The 14,642-nt window shown below is 56.5% G+C and overlaps 1 protein-coding gene across 4 annotated transcripts; it reads left to right on the top strand.

The window, feature by feature from the left end:
- Positions 1-490: 490 nt before the first annotated feature.
- TMEM119 (transmembrane protein 119) lies at positions 491-9,473 on the top strand. Of its 4 annotated transcripts, XM_060310422.1 has the most exons (3): positions 491-616; positions 1,435-1,605; positions 7,561-9,473. In XM_060310422.1, exon 3 carries the CDS (start codon positions 7,573-7,575, stop codon positions 8,419-8,421), a length of 849 nt encoding a protein of 282 aa, XP_060166405.1. In that variant the 5' UTR covers positions 491-616; positions 1,435-1,605; positions 7,561-7,572; the 3' UTR covers positions 8,422-9,473. The 4 variants fall into 4 exon arrangements, with proteins under 4 accessions (XP_060166405.1, XP_060166404.1, XP_030716513.2 ...); XM_060310421.1 differs by lacking the exons at positions 491-616; positions 1,435-1,605 and adding an exon at positions 3,369-3,431; XM_030860653.2 differs by lacking the exons at positions 491-616; positions 1,435-1,605 and adding an exon at positions 3,444-4,530.
- The last annotated feature ends 5,169 nt before the right edge of the window (positions 9,474-14,642 follow it).

Raw genomic sequence — 14,642 nt, 5'->3', positions numbered from 1 at the left:
ACTAGCCCCCCAAGACTGGCCTCCCATAGCCCCAGAAATGCCCCATCCCAACCCTTAGCTCAGTTTGCCGTCAGATATTCATTTCTTTGTTTACTTGCTTATTGCAGGTCTCCTCTCTTGGTGCCTGTGTTTGCTCATCACTGTCTTCCAGGGCCTGACACTGGGCTGGGTGTAAAATCGATGCTCAAGGAATGTTTGTAGAATGAATAAAATTTAGAAAGTTACAGCATTGGAACCTTACCACTGGCAGGCTTGTGGTGGGCACCTAGACTGACCCCACATTTGGCTGCAGCCCAGAGAGGGGCAGAGGTTTGCCCAGCCACACACAGCTGATGCGTGAGGGGGGGTTGGAACTCGGGGATCCTTCTTTCTCCCATCAGTGACTGACATTTTGCTCTTCTGTCCTCAGGTAGAAGGTTGAGATGTTTGGCTTAAGGAGATCATGTGTGTCTTTGTGTGCGTGTGTGTGTGTGTGTGTGTGTGTGTGTGTGTGAGAAACATGGTCTGATAACACTTTAACGGGGTCACTAGCCTGGCAATTTCACTTCCAGCTAAGACACAGAGGGGCTGGTGGAGAAGCAAGCGCTCTGATCCCCAACATGCTGTTGGATCCCAGGTAGGTCACGCCGCCATGAACCTCAGTTTCCACATCTGTTGAATGGGCTTTGCTTACTCATTCACCTCTCTCCCCCTAAGGTCTTCTGGAACCCGCTGGGTTTGACGCACAATGATAGGTTCTATGGGGGGAGGAAAACCCAGTGCTTTGGAGGGTGGAGGATTCCAGCCAGCTCTGCAGGGAACAAGTAATCATAGGCAACCGTGGTGTGAGAGACAGAATAATGCCCTCCCCCCCGCAAAGATGTCCACATCTCAATCCCTCAAAACTGTAATATGAGTTTGTCACCTTACCTGGCAAAAGGGATTTGCAGGTGTGATTAAGCTAAGGCTCTTAGGGAGCTGATCCCGGATTATCTGGGTGGGTCCAGTATCATCACAAGGGTCCTTAAAAGTGGAAGAGGGATTGGAAGAGAGAACCAGAGAGGTGGCAGCGTGAGAACTCAGACCCTGCAGCTGACTCTGAAGATGGAGGAAGATGACTGTGAGCTGAGGAATGCAGGTAGCTTCTAGAAGCTTGAAAAGGCAAAGACTCAGATTCTCCCTGTGAAGACTCTGGGATAAACAAAGCTCGGCCGACACCTTGATTTTAGCCCAGTGAGACCCGTTGCTGACTTCCAGCTGCCAGAACGCTAAGATAATAATGGTGTGTGGTTTTAAGTCACCAAGTCTGTGATATTTGTTATAGCAGCTGTAGGAAACTTATACACTTGGCACCTGGCCAGTGCTTTTGTATTGTCCAGCACGTTTACACCCTCTGACTCCGGATTTTCCCAGCAGCCTTGTGAACAGAAAAAATTCTCTATCCTTGTTTTACAGATGATGAAAGAGCCTCCCCATGGGGCAGGACCTGGTGAAGGCAGACCTAGAACCTGGGTCTCTCTGTCTCCGGTCTGGGGCTGCTCTGGCCCCAAAGGAGGAACACAGAATGGGACCGCGACTTAGTCTGGGGCCTCTGGGCCACCCGTGCTGGAAGCAGGCCCTGTTCAGGTTAGTTGTACCTCTCTGCCCCTTGATCTCGTGGGATCCAATCCCCCTCAGCCCTCAGACTATTAGGGCAGGGGCTCCTCCCCAGGCGGTGGGCCCTGGGGCAGGTCTGGCCACTCCTGCTCACCTGCCATCTGGTCTAAGATGGGGCTGGGACACCCCCTGGCCATCTTCAAGAGGGCTCAGCTGTTACAACATGTCTGTGGGCAGCCATTTGCCCCAGGGGGCCTGTGTGCACATGAGTGTGTGTGTGTGTGTGTGTGTCCATTGGTGGACGGTTCCCCATTCCCTTAGGATGCAAGGTTTGGGGTGATCTCAGAGAAGATGGGAAATTTTCTAGTTTTATTTTCCAAACAGCTGCCCCTTCTTTGAGCAGGTGAGTCAGGGCTGCTGGGACCATAGAAGGGAATAGCTACAACCTAGGGCCCTGGTTCCTAAAGGGTGGTCATGATCTGTTCATTCACGTACTCCCCCTGCTCCAAACCTTCCCTGGCTCCCTACTGCCTCATGGATGAATGCCATTCTGAGACTTCAGCCCTGCCTGGGTGACTGCTCCCACCCTAATCAGCAGCTCCTCCCTTTCGTCCACTTCATGCTCCAGCCCAGTTTAATTACAGCCCCTTGTCCGTGCGTGGCGTTCCCAGCCACCTGCCTTTTATCCACGCTGGTCCTTCCTCCTGGGATGCCCTTCCTGGGTCTCCTCTTCCTGGGACTCTGCTCATTCACAGCCACATCCTCTAGGGCGACTTCCTTGCCTCCTTCTCTCAGGGGATCTCTCTCCGTCCTAGGGCCCTTGGCCTCTCTCCTGCCACAGACCCATTTCTGTTTTGTAAAAAAATAATTTACATACGTGTGCTTCTCCTTGGAAGTCTGCGAGCATCCTGAGGGCTGGGCTCTGATATACCTCTGAAGTCTGCTCAGCACTGCGCCTGGTGCTCTACAGGTGTTCATTAAGCATTTGATGGATGAATGAATGAATGGTGCAGGAACGAAGGAATGCAAAGGACTACTGTCCCCCTGGATGCCTCAGGTCTGCCAGAGGGCCCGGTACCCTGGGTGAGCCTCTTGAATTCACCCTGCCTCACTTTCCCCATCTGGGAAATGGGGCCACGACTCCTGCTCTGCCCATTCCATTGGGATATCACGAGGCCACAGATCTCACGATGTTACAGCCGTAGGGAACCCAGAGGGCTTCCCACCCACCCCTGCAAATGGGGAAACAGAGGCCTGCCGAAGGAAAGGGCCTGACCAGGGCCAGACAGTGGGTGCCAGGACTCGCTCCCTGCCTCAGGCCTGACCCTCCATGCATCCCTTAAATGCAGCCCGGCTCCCACTCTGCACCCTGAGTCTCGGAAAACCTGAGTCACAGCTGGAACCAAGTGCGGGGAATTTTCCTTCTCATTTTCAGGGACCTCGGAACCTCCCTGACCTCATCCCCTTCAGAAGGGGAGGCAGGATCCCAGCTCTCTGGGCCGTGGGTGCTCCACAGGACGGCCCTGTCTGTGTGTCTGTCATCCTCAGACTGCCCTGGGGACCAGCGGTCAGGGAGGAAATGCCCCATCTGGTGTTCCCGGGGCGTGGAGGGGACGCCCACGGGTGTGAGCAAGGGGGGACTGTGTGTGTGGCCGAGCTTGGCCCCGCCCCTGCCCCTGTCCCCACCCCAAACCCACTTAATGAAATCAAGCTGGCCCTGCCGAGGGGAGGAAGGGAGGCGGGAGGAGGCGGGAGGAAAGGGGCGGGGCGACGGCAGCCCAGAGCCGCGGCCACAGGGCACTGCCACGGACTTGCTCTGCTCCACCTGGCGGGACACCCTGTGTGCAGAGGAACTGGTGAGTCCTGGGGGCCCCTCCTCTCTCCAGGGAGCCTGGTGTGTCTTGGAGTTTAGGGGGCCAGTGTGAGTGCTTTGGGGGGCTTCTCTAAGTGTGTGTGAGCTTTGAGTGTGTGTTGGTTGCTGCCTACTCGTGTGTGATCTGCGCTAAGGGGGCGGGTGGCGGGATGTGTGTGCACCTTGGATGCCTCCCGAGTGCGGTGCTGGGTTGGCCGGAGTGTTGCGTGTGTGCAGTTGTGTGTGGGCAGTTGGGGTCTTGCTGTAGGGGATGTGTTGTTCTTGGAGAGTGGGCACCAGGGTAGGTGCTCCCAGGGTCTGCGGGAGGGTGGTATGGATGGGGGTGGTCCCGTCCGTGGGGATACACGGGGGGAGGTCAGGGGGTGCATATGTGCACATGTCAGAGAACCAGCCCGTTGTGTGTCCACGTGTGTCCTCTGTGTATCTGTGCTGGTGGCCAATCTGGGGTGTCGAGATGTTATGCGTCTGTGTCTTTGTGCCTGTGCTGTGTCTGTGTATTGTGCGCCCGTGCTGCCGCCGCTCTGCGCGTGTGTGTGTCGATTTTGAGCCTTCAGGACGCCCGTCCCTCCCCAGGCCTCCCATCCAAGGGGCCCAGGTCCCTGTCCTCGGCTGCCCCAGAGCAGGGGGTGCAGAGCTGCAGCCAGAACCCCTCCCCACAAGGCCACTAATTGAAGCCAGGTTTATGTGGGCCACCCCTCCCCCTCTGGCCACCAGTCTCTGAATGGGGGTGGGGCAGCCACTCTGGCCCATCAGTCTCAGGTGCTGGGGGACTTGGCCTTAGGGATGGATTTGCCTCATCTGCCTATTCCTGACCTCAAGTGGGGCTATCACATTTGAAAACGATAAACTCTATGGTGAGTGAGCTGGGCTCTGAAGAGAGTCCCTGCTCCCAGCTAGGAGTCCCGGATAGTCACGTGGTGCCACTACTTGCCATCCACACTGTGCCAGCCACCTCTGTTTCTCGTCCTAACAATAGTCCAGGAAGGTGGCCTTATCCCCATTGCACAGATGTGGACACCGAGGCTCAGAGAGGTGATCTGCCTGGTCTCAAGACACACAGCTGGGAAGTGACCTCCTCCCAGGTATTCGGAGCCGCCTCTCCAGTCAGGCTCTGCCCTGACTGGCTGTGCGACCCTGGGCAGGCCTTTCCGAGTGTGGGGCCTGGGTTTCCTCTTGGGTTAAACAAGAGGGGATGGCCTGACCCCACCTCTTAATGGCCTGTGAGTTTCCACATCCTGGAAAAAATGAGGACGCAGGGAGGAGGTGGGGGCAGCTGATGGGCAGAACGATCATTTCAGAGCAGCCCAGGCCAGGGTGCCCATTCTACAGATAGAAGACTGAGGCCCAGAAGGGTCAGGGGGCTCGTCAAGCAGGGTCACACAGCCATCTCCTGTGAGGCCCGGCCGGCTCCCGCACTTTGCCGGCACCTTTCCCCCGGAGCCCTGTGGGGAGGGTTGTGGTGGGTGTGAGGGACTCTGAGAGTCGGGGTCTCAGCCTTTAAGATCCAGAGGTAGTTTCTGTGGCCTCTTTCCTTATCCTCTGCCCCTGCCCCAAGGATCCAGGGGAAAGGAGGACTTTTCTCTGTCTGACTCACTGCCTCACATTCGTGTGTGTGTGCCGCACATTCGTGTGTGTGTGTGTGTGTGTGTGTGTGTGTGTGTCTGGTCCTGGATTTCTCACTGGCCGCTCAACGAGATTTCACTCAACGAGGTAAGAAAGTTGCTCTTTCCTGGAGAATGGGGGGAGACAACGAGCACATTTACACATCAGGTGAGAATAATCATCATTTTTCAACCTGGGGTGGGAAAATTGGCTGATCCTGCATCTCTGCTGGGGTAGAAATTCGACTGCTTCTGAATTTCACCTTCCCTCGGGGAGCAGCTGCTCTGCGCCAGGCGCTTTCTGAATGTGATCTCATCCGGTCCTAACAGCTCAGTGAGCCAGGCCCTGTGCTTACCTCCTTACGCTGCCCCCAGTCTACAAATGGGGCAAGTGAGGCCCAGAGGGCCCGGGCAGCAAGCTAGGCCCAGATGGAGCTGGGATTCTAATCCTGGCCTAACCGGCCTTATCACTCTGCTGCCTGCAGACCTTCAGTACAGAAACTTCACAGCCGTCCCTCGAGGAAAGGCCCCTGGTCTTCAGGCCCCACTGGTCAGAGTTGCCGTCTATGGTGAGAAGTTTCAGCTGCCACCATGAAAGGTCTCTCCCGGGCTTGACACAAGGCGGGGGAAGGCAAGAGAGAAAAACCCCAAAGATCAAAGCTCTTTGTAAGGAACCTTTGCTAACAAGTGTCAGAGAGTGGAGGGCCCAGGAAGGCTCCTAAACTTTGTGGAACACCTCAGATCCTGGTTCCAGCTGACAAGTGATGTCAGCCAGTGATGTGAGCCCATTCCTGGGCCAGCCTGAGGCACACGAGAGAGAGTGTGCAGGGTGTGTGTGTGTGTGTGAATTCTCAGAGTCACAAAGAAGAAGGTTCAAATCCCAGCTCTGACACTTAGCATCTGTGTGCCCTTGGGCAGGTCACTGTCTGTCTCTGAACCTCTGTTTCCCCATCTGAAAAATGGAGACCATGTTAGTGCCCAGGGCTTCTTTGGAATTGCACCCACAAAAGGGGCTCAGATGAGTAACCTGTGATAAAAGTACACAGTGACCAACTCATTTAAAATGAACCCTGGGTGAGTGTTGCCTCATTTGATGTCCTGGGAATTATCTTTTGTGTTTTGCCATCTGAGCCAGTTTGTCCAAATTCGTGTCCCATCAGGTGGCCCCGGGTCCCTTGGAACAAGCCACTCAGTGGCCCCATGTCATTCCTACATCATCTTCTGAGTCCGCAAGTCAGCGTGAGTCGGTACTGTCACCCACTTTATGGAGCTGGGCCTGAGGCCTGGGCGCTCGAGGGGACCTGCCGCCAAGACGTTGGGCACCTGACTTCCTGCTCCAGCCCGGGAACTCACTGTGTGGCCTGGGGCCTGCCCCTTGCCTTCTCTGGGCCTCTGTCTCCCCGTTTCCATCCCCTGGAGAGGGCACCTCAGTCAGGGCATCGTGAGGCCTTTCCGTCTTGGCACCTGTAGCCCCACCCAGAGTCCTGTGCCCTCTGCTGGGTGGGGCAGAGGCTCTCAAGGGGCAGCCTGGGGTGCGCAGGAAGGGGTTCCTGGGTTTGTCTGAGCGGCCGGGCTCACTCACACTGGCTGGGAGATGTACTGCGTTAGAAGCCGACTGCTGCGTAAAGCTGGGCCATAAGGAATTTATTAGTCAGCCGGGCTGTCTGGGCCGGGAGGGTCTGGGGGCTTCACGTCGGGAGCTTTCCAGCGGGGGGAGGGAGGTGCGGGGTTCATCTGGATCCCATTTGGTGGCGGCCACAGGACTTAGGCTCCAGCTTTGTTCCAGGCACGAGGGTTCCCTCTGGGCCTCCAGGCCCTGCTTTGAGCCTCGAGGTGGGGGTTAGCCATGGGGCACATGCTCACACAGGCCTCTGCTGAGCTCAGAATCGGGATGCTTCAAAACCTATGAATCTTCCAGAGACGGGACCGCAGAGGAGCTGGGAGCACCGAGGATGGCTTCCCAGAGGAGGGGGCAGCTCTCTCAGTTACTCACTGAGCCCTACCGTCCTCTCTCCCTCCATGCCTGCATCCAAACCCCAGCTCTTCCTCAGCAAGTCACTTAATCCCTCTGAGCCTCAGTTTCCTCACCTGGAAAATGGGGAGAATGTAGTACCTGCCCTATTGGGCAGTTCTCAGGAATCAATGAGAAATTCCATGTAAGAAATGTAAAATAGTGTCTGGCACCTGGCAAGCAATGAAAGGGTAAGTTCTTATTCATTCAGCCAACTCCATCAATGTGCGTTTATTGAGCACTTGCTGTATACCAGGTATGATGCAAAACCCTGAGGGTGCCGAGATAAACAAGATTTAGCCCTTGCCCTCCAGAAGCTCAGAGGGAAGTCGGGGGGACCAGTGTAAACCCCGGGATGGGGTCCATTGTATGGTGGGGAGGCTCAGGCCCGGGGAAGGAAAGCGACTTGCTGGAATAGGTTCTGTGTCTGCTGCGCCTCCTTGGGGTCCCCTGAGGCTGGGGCCCCGCCCTGACGTCTCTTCTGCCTCGCTTCCCCACAGGCTCCAGGCAGCATGGTTTCCGCGGCGGCCCCCAGCCTCACGGCGTCTCTGCTGCTCCTCCTGCGGGTCCTGCCCACGGCGTCCTATTCCGTGTCCCTGCGGGCCACCTTCCTGGAGGACACGGCGGGCAGCGGGGAGGCCGAGGGCGCGTCGGCCTCCTCCCCGAGCCTCCCGCCGCCCCGGACCCCAGCCCTCAGCCTCACCTCGGTGGGGCCCCAGCTCACGCCCCTGGCGGGCCCCAAGCCCCCCACCAACTTCCTGGACGGCATCGTGGATTTCTTCCGCCAGTACGTGATGCTCATCGCCGTGGTGGGCTCCCTGGTGTTCCTACTGCTGTTCACCATCTGTGCCGCTCTTATCACCCGCCAGAAACACAAAGCCTCTGCCTACTACCCCTCATCTTTCCCTAAGAAGAAGTACGTGGACCAGAGTGACCGGGCCGGGGGCCCCCGGGCCTTCAGCGAGGTCCCCGACCGTGCCCCTGACGGCCGGCCCGACGAGGCCCGCGATTCCTCCCAGCAGCTCCAGGCTGACATCCTCGCCGCCACCCAGAACCTCAAGTCTCCCGCCAGGGCCGCCCTGGGCATGGGAGACGGAGCCAGGATGATGGAGGGCAAGTCGGAGGAAGAGGAGAAGGGCAGCCGGGAGGCGGACCAGGAAGCCCAGGGACACGGGGTCCCGGCAGAGAAACCAGAGGCGCCGCCAGAGGAGCCCTGCTCGGCGCAGGCGGATGGGGCTGTGGCAGCTGCTGAAGGTCAAGGGGAGCCAGAAGCAGCTCCCTCATTAGCCCTCGGAGCTGCGGGCTCAGCTGGTTCCCTCGAAAACCCCTGTGCTTGCGGCAGTGTCCCCCCCAGCATCTAACAGGCCTCTAGGGCTGCCGACCCTGATTGTCGGACCCCTGGTGGTCACCTCCTTGGGCACAGAAAGGTCCTCGGCCCTTACCGTGCTCTGACACCCCCTACTCGGCCACTCCCCGCGGCAAATCCCGGCACGTCTGATCCTACTATAACAGGCAGAGATGCTGGTCTCTGTTCCACCCTCAGGAATCTCATCCACTTCGAGAACATTTGTCCCCGCAGCCCCAAGGCCTACATCCCAAAGTACAGCTCCTCTGGGGAGATGGAGCTGAGGATGTGTCCCTGTCACAGCCACGTCCGCTGGGAAACATATGTCTCAGGTCCCTTGTGACAATGCAAACGTCGCCGCTTTCCATCGAGGTAGGAAAGAGAAACAGGATAACTAGGAGGTTTGGAAGAGGTTGAACAGATGGGAGATGCAGAGGTGCCTGGGGTTGAAGCAGGGAGAGGTGCCGCAGAAGATCAGTCAGGAGGCTTCCGTGAGGGGTCCTGCACCGATCACGACAGGTTCCTAAGTGAGCATTTCCCAAACTGGGTTCCCTGGAAGAAAGATTTTGAGGTCCAGTGAATGAATTGAGGAAACATTGCTTCTCTGCTCTGCGTACCCCCCTTGGAGCCCCCCAAGGCTCTGACAAGTCCCGCAGTAAAGGTGCCCATGGAATCTGATTTCGCTTAGCCTTTCCCAAAAAGCTTTTGGCCGCGGAGTACTTTTGTTTTTGTTTTACAGCTACAGAGTAAAATCCTGAAGAGAACACTCTGGAAGTTACAGCTCCAGGTGTGCTCCAGGGCGCCCCCTCCCCAGTTCCTGTTTGGTCCGGGGTGAAGGCTGTGGAGGTGGAGGCTCGGCCTCTCAGGGGCTGCCTCTCATCCTGCTACTGCTGTGGGCATGGGGCAAATTAATTGAACTTTCTTGCCAGGGCCCCAGAGCAACCTAGAAGTGGTGGGGGGCAGGGCTGTGTGTGAGGGGACCCCACTCTGGGGGAATCTGAGGGTATCAGGGAGGGTTTCCAACAGGCTGGAGCAGGGGAACCCTGACCCCCTGCCCTTCACACACACACACACACACACACACACACACACACACACACACACACACACACACACACACACACACACACACACACACACACACACACACACACACACACACACACACACACACACACACACACACACACACACACACACACACACACACACACCTGGCAGCCTGTGCCCATAGCATTCTTTAGTTTTCGACAAGGGAGCCTGAGCTCCGTCCTGATTTGGGGAGGCTCTGGGCGGGGGGGTTCCTCTTCCCCATCCCTCCGTCCCCCCTCCCCCCAACCTCTGCACAACTCTCCAGGTGCTAGGATATAACAAACTAGCACAATAAACCTTTATTCTGGCCTGAGCGTCACTGGTTTTCTTGGGGCGGTAGCGGTGGAGGAGTGAATCAGCTGGCAGGTGGGGAGCATTTCCCTGGGCTGTTGCATGGGGGTGGGGCAACGTTCTGGGGCCAGGGGCTGAATGGGCAGATTGGTGTGGGAAACGGAGGGCGGGATGGATGGCCCATGGGAACAGGGGCCGGAGCTTGTGCCCCATCAGCCCTGGGCTTGTGGCCACAGGGGCAAGTTCCACGCATGCCTCTGCTACTTACTGCGTCTGTAGGAGAGCCACCACCTCTCCGTTTCCCCCAAGGGGCAGTGGAGGGGCTTGGGGCTGAGGTTTCGGTTTCCCCTGACCCTGCAGAGCGGCTAAGGACTGGCCCGGGTGTTAGGGACAATGCCACACTCGCCGCACCCTTGGCCAGTGGTGCGTGGGGCTGGAGGCAGCCCTGGCTTGTGTCTCCTCGCCCACCAGCCTCCTCCCCGCCTTTGATGGCCATCCCTGCGGCCACTGCTCCCCCTCCGTGCTGGAGCTACCAGCTGGAATCCAGATGCGGCTGGGCTGCGAGCACGTGCTGGATCCCTGGGGTGATGGGGGCAGGGAGGCCATCCTCCTGCAGCCCCTCTCCTCCGCCGACCCCACATCCATCCGGAGGGGGCCGGGGTTTGGGTTTCATAACACACAATGGCCACTGTCCTGCTCAGTAGGGAAGGGCCCTCCCTCTCTCAGCCCAGACAGGCTCCCGCCCAAGAATGTAGGGAGAATCGAAATACAGATACCGAATACCCGGATGCTGTGTGGCTGGGACCAAGTCACTCAACCTCTCTGGCTGGGACAGGCTCTCTCCTTCTTCCTGAACTCCTGCGGGGTCCTAAGCGCTGGGGTGTGGCTGGGAAGTGCATGAAGCTTCCTCACGACAGGCAAAACCCAGGTAAGACAGAAGCGGACTTTGGCGATCCCTGGGGAGCAGGCGGGGAGACATCTCCCAATCAGCAGCATCCTGGTCAGTGGCTCCCCATTGGTGCCCAGTGGGCCCTCCAGAGAATGTGGAGTGTGTGGCCTTAGCCACAGCCTGTGTCCCCAGGGACTGCTGGGGGGGATAAAGGAGGTGGTCTGAGCCCCAGTGCAGGGGTCAACCTCTCCCTCACCTCTGAGCGTCTACAGCTACTATTCCCTCTGCCTAAGACACCCTTCCACCCCCCTCCTTGCCTTGCTAACTCTCATCTTCTAGCTTCTGGCTTAGATGTCCCCTCCTCCTGGGAGTCCTCCTGGATGCCCCGCACCCAGCCTCTCTTCCACAGTCCCCTGCGCTCAAGGATGATGAAAATTGCTTACAGTTAAGGGACGTCTGTTATGTGCCACGCATTGCTCTAAACAGGGGGCATCATTAACTCGTGGCAACCCTACGAGGTGGGCACTGTTATTATCCCCATGTCACAGATGGGGAAACTGAGGTCCAGAGAGGGGAAGTCAGTTGCCCAGGTCACACAGCCAAGATTCCCGGCCTGCAGTCTAATTCTGGAGTCTGAGTTCTCCGCTGGGCTCTACTGCTTTTCCGACGAATGAACGAGTGACAATGAAGGAAGTGCTTGGGGAGGGAACAGCAGGGCCCCACTACCACTGAGGCTTAGAGCCGCTCCGCTCTGCTCCCGCCTCTGATGGAGTTACCCAGGAGGGGCCGTTTATGCGCACACATCTGGCTGGCACCAAGCGGGGAGTGAGCCGCGGAGGGAGACCGTGGTGGGAGCGTGTGTGGCTAGGGCCAAGTGGGGGTGGGGGGTGGTGGGGGGGGAAGAATGGGGCTTAAGCGTGTGGGTGAGGGGTTCCAGTGTTCCCAGGTATCCGGGAGGCTGCCAGGGCACAACCAGGGCCCCACTTTCCCAGGGCTTGTAAAACCTCATGGCGGCCCCCAGCCTGAGAGTCTGTCCTGGGGCCAGGCCCGCTGCTGCCGTCGAGGGGGAGAGGGAGGGTGAGCAAACCCACCCCGAGACATGAACCCTAGCTCGTGTGGGAATGGGGCTCCTGGTGACGTGTGGTAGGGTTGGGGGTTGCTGAAGAGCCCTCTTTCCCATGTCCTGCGCTGTTCTGATCGCTCGACAGGCTGGGCATAATCTGGCTGAGGTCATGTCCGGGGTGTGGGCAGGAGGGGCAGAACCCACACTTCCCAGGCCGTTGTGTGCTGAGCACATCATCCTTAACTTCCTGGGATGCTCAGAGTGGTTTGGGCTCTGGGGTGAGACCACTTGGGTCAATGCCAGCTCCACGCTTTCCTGGCTGTGTGACCTTGGGTGAATCACCTCACCTCTCTGGGCCTCTGTTTCCATGTGTGTAAAGAGAGGATGATCCTACCCCACCTGGCAGGGCTCTCCACCTGCACAGTGGGATTACCTGGGAGCTTTTAAAAATCCTGACTCCTGGACCCCACCCAGACCAATGAAATCATCGTGTCTGAGGGTGCGGCCAGGCAGTTGTCACAGGCAACATTCACAGTCCACGAGGAGAGGGGCCTGGGGGTCTGTCCACCACTGTCTCCCTAGCACTCAGCACGGTGCCTGGCACATAGCAAGTGCTCCGTGTGTGTGCGCATGTGTGTAAGGCTGAAGGAAGGCATCGTGCCCACACATCCACAACCACATTTAACCCTCCCCACACTCTACAGAGAGAGGAGTAATATCATTACCCCCATTTTACAGATGAGAAAACTGAGGCTCAGAGGATGTAGTGACTTGCCTGAGGTCACACAGCCGGGCATAGCTGGTGTTTGGACCCAGGTCTATGGCTCCTCAGCCTGGACTCTTCAGCACTGAAGCTCCTGCCTCTACTTTGTGGTCCAAAAGTAGAGCCCCTCTGCTGATGGTAGGGTGGGCACGTGCGTTTTGTATCCATTGCATTTCATCTTGGGTCCCCCTTCTTTGTTCCAACCCCACCCTGCCTCCCGGGGTGATGACAGTGACTGCCCAGTGCCTGTCTCTGTTTTCATTCATAGCCACTTGGAATCATCCAGTTTTCCTTCGTTGGGATTAATTAAAACTCTGGATTCCAAGGTGGTCCAGGAGCGAGTAGCAGGGTCCTAGATCTTTTGTTTTCCAACCATAATTCTTTAATGAGCACCTACTCTGTGCCAGGTATTGGGGAGAAACTGTTAACAAAACAGATCTGAGGCTATATTCTCGTGGAGGAGATGAAACTTCATAAAAGAATCATCCAGATGCAGCCACAATGATTAATAACAGGCAGAGCATCCATTTAAAAATGGACAGTTATTCACTTCTGGCGCTTTACCCATATTACTTTTTACAGCTTTACCGAGGTATAATTGACACACTATAAAATGCACCTATTCAAGTGTACAGGTTGATAATTTTGACATATGTGTATAAAGCCATCACCACAATTAAGATAACGGACATATCCGTCACCCTTTGTAATCTCTCCTTACTGTTCCTCTGCATCCCCCACCCCAGTCCCCAGGCAACTATTGATCTGCTTCCTGTCACTATGAATCATTTTTATTTTCTGGAGTTTTGTATAAATGAACCATACAGTGCAGTGTGTACTCTTTTTTTTTTTTCTTTTCTTTTTGGTCTGGCTTCTTTAACTCAGCATAAATATTTTGAGATTCATTCATGTTGTTGTATCTATCAATAGTTCCCTCTTTTTTATTGCTGAGTAGTATTCCCTTGTGTGAATGTATGAAAACTTATCTGTTCACCAGTTGATGGATGTTCGGGTGGTTTCCAGCTTTTGGCTATTACAAGTAGTGCTATGAACTACTGATATTATTTTTATCTCTTCCTCCCAACCTTCTTAATGAGATGATGGTTAGTTCTGCCCATTTTACAGATGAAAAAAATGGAGACTCAGAGAGGTCAAGTAATTTATCCAAGGTCACACAGCCAGTAGTTGGAGCATAGAATCTTAAAGAGTGAGAATGTTTGAGCTATATGACTTTAGGGAACCGCTGAAGTTCAGAGAGCCTCAGACCAGCCCCTCATTTTATACTTGGGCATCTGAGGCTGGGTCTCGTCCAGAGCCGGGTGAGAATTTGGGGCTCCAGTGGGCAGTCTTGTGCTGTGTCTGGCTCTGCTCTGCCTTCTCCTGGCTCTTCATCTGGTTTGGGGGAAGGATCTGTCTGGAGTGGGATAGGGATTTGACATTTTTTCAGGAGGTTTTAATTTCAGGATTCCTCCGGCTGCTCAGAAATAGCAGGAAGGATTTGGTGCTGGCCCCAGGGCCCGGGAGGTTCCCCCGCAGCTGCTCCCCCTCCCCAGGCGGGTGCAGGGTTTATGGCGGCAGCTGCAAAGTATAAAATAGTCCTGCTCGTAAATCTGCTCTTGCCAGGGTCCCTGATGCCAGAGGCCTCTGCGATGCTCAGCATGGAGTCCCACCAGCCGCTGGGGACCTGCAGGGACACTGAGGGTGCCCTGGCGGGCCGGAGGGTCCAGGTTTAGGGTGTCTACCTGCGGCCTCTCCCTTAGGGTTTGGGGAGCCCGACTCAGCTGGAGGGGCTGGAGAGGGGAAAAGACTGGGGTTGCATACGGGGGATTGGAACAGCGACGGAAGGGGGAGGTAGTGGATACGGAAATAAGGAACCAGGAGACCCAATTAAGGGTCCTCCTAGCTGTGTGACTTGGGCATGTCACCTTTTTGAACTATGGGCTCCTCACTTGTAAAGCTGGGGCCACAGCCCTTGCCCTGTCTCCCCACAATACTGTGAGGTTAATAGATGTGAATGCACTTTACAAGGTGCAGGGCAGGGTAGCCTGGTGGTTAGGGGTTCAGATGACCCGGGATGGAATCTCAACTCTGCCACCTCCCAGCTGTGTGACCTTGGGCAAGTCACTTAACCTCTCTGGG

The sequence above is a fragment of the Globicephala melas genome, chromosome 13 (assembly GCF_963455315.2).
Source record: "Globicephala melas chromosome 13, mGloMel1.2, whole genome shotgun sequence".
Classification (NCBI taxonomy): Eukaryota; Metazoa; Chordata; class Mammalia; order Artiodactyla; family Delphinidae; genus Globicephala; species Globicephala melas.
Note: the sequence above shows the minus strand (reverse complement) of the source record. Positions and strands in the feature narration are given on the sequence as shown.

Bases quoted from the DNA above. Each gene is read 5' to 3' on its own strand.
- TMEM119 (XM_030860653.2), top strand. From the start codon at position 4,300: ATGGTGAGTGAGCTGGGCTCTGAAGAGAGTCCCTGCTCCCAGCTAGGA. The intron at 4,531-7,560 runs GTATTCGGAGCC...GCTTCCCCACAG, and splicing joins GGGAAGTGACCTCCTCCCAG to GCTCCAGGCAGCATGGTTTC.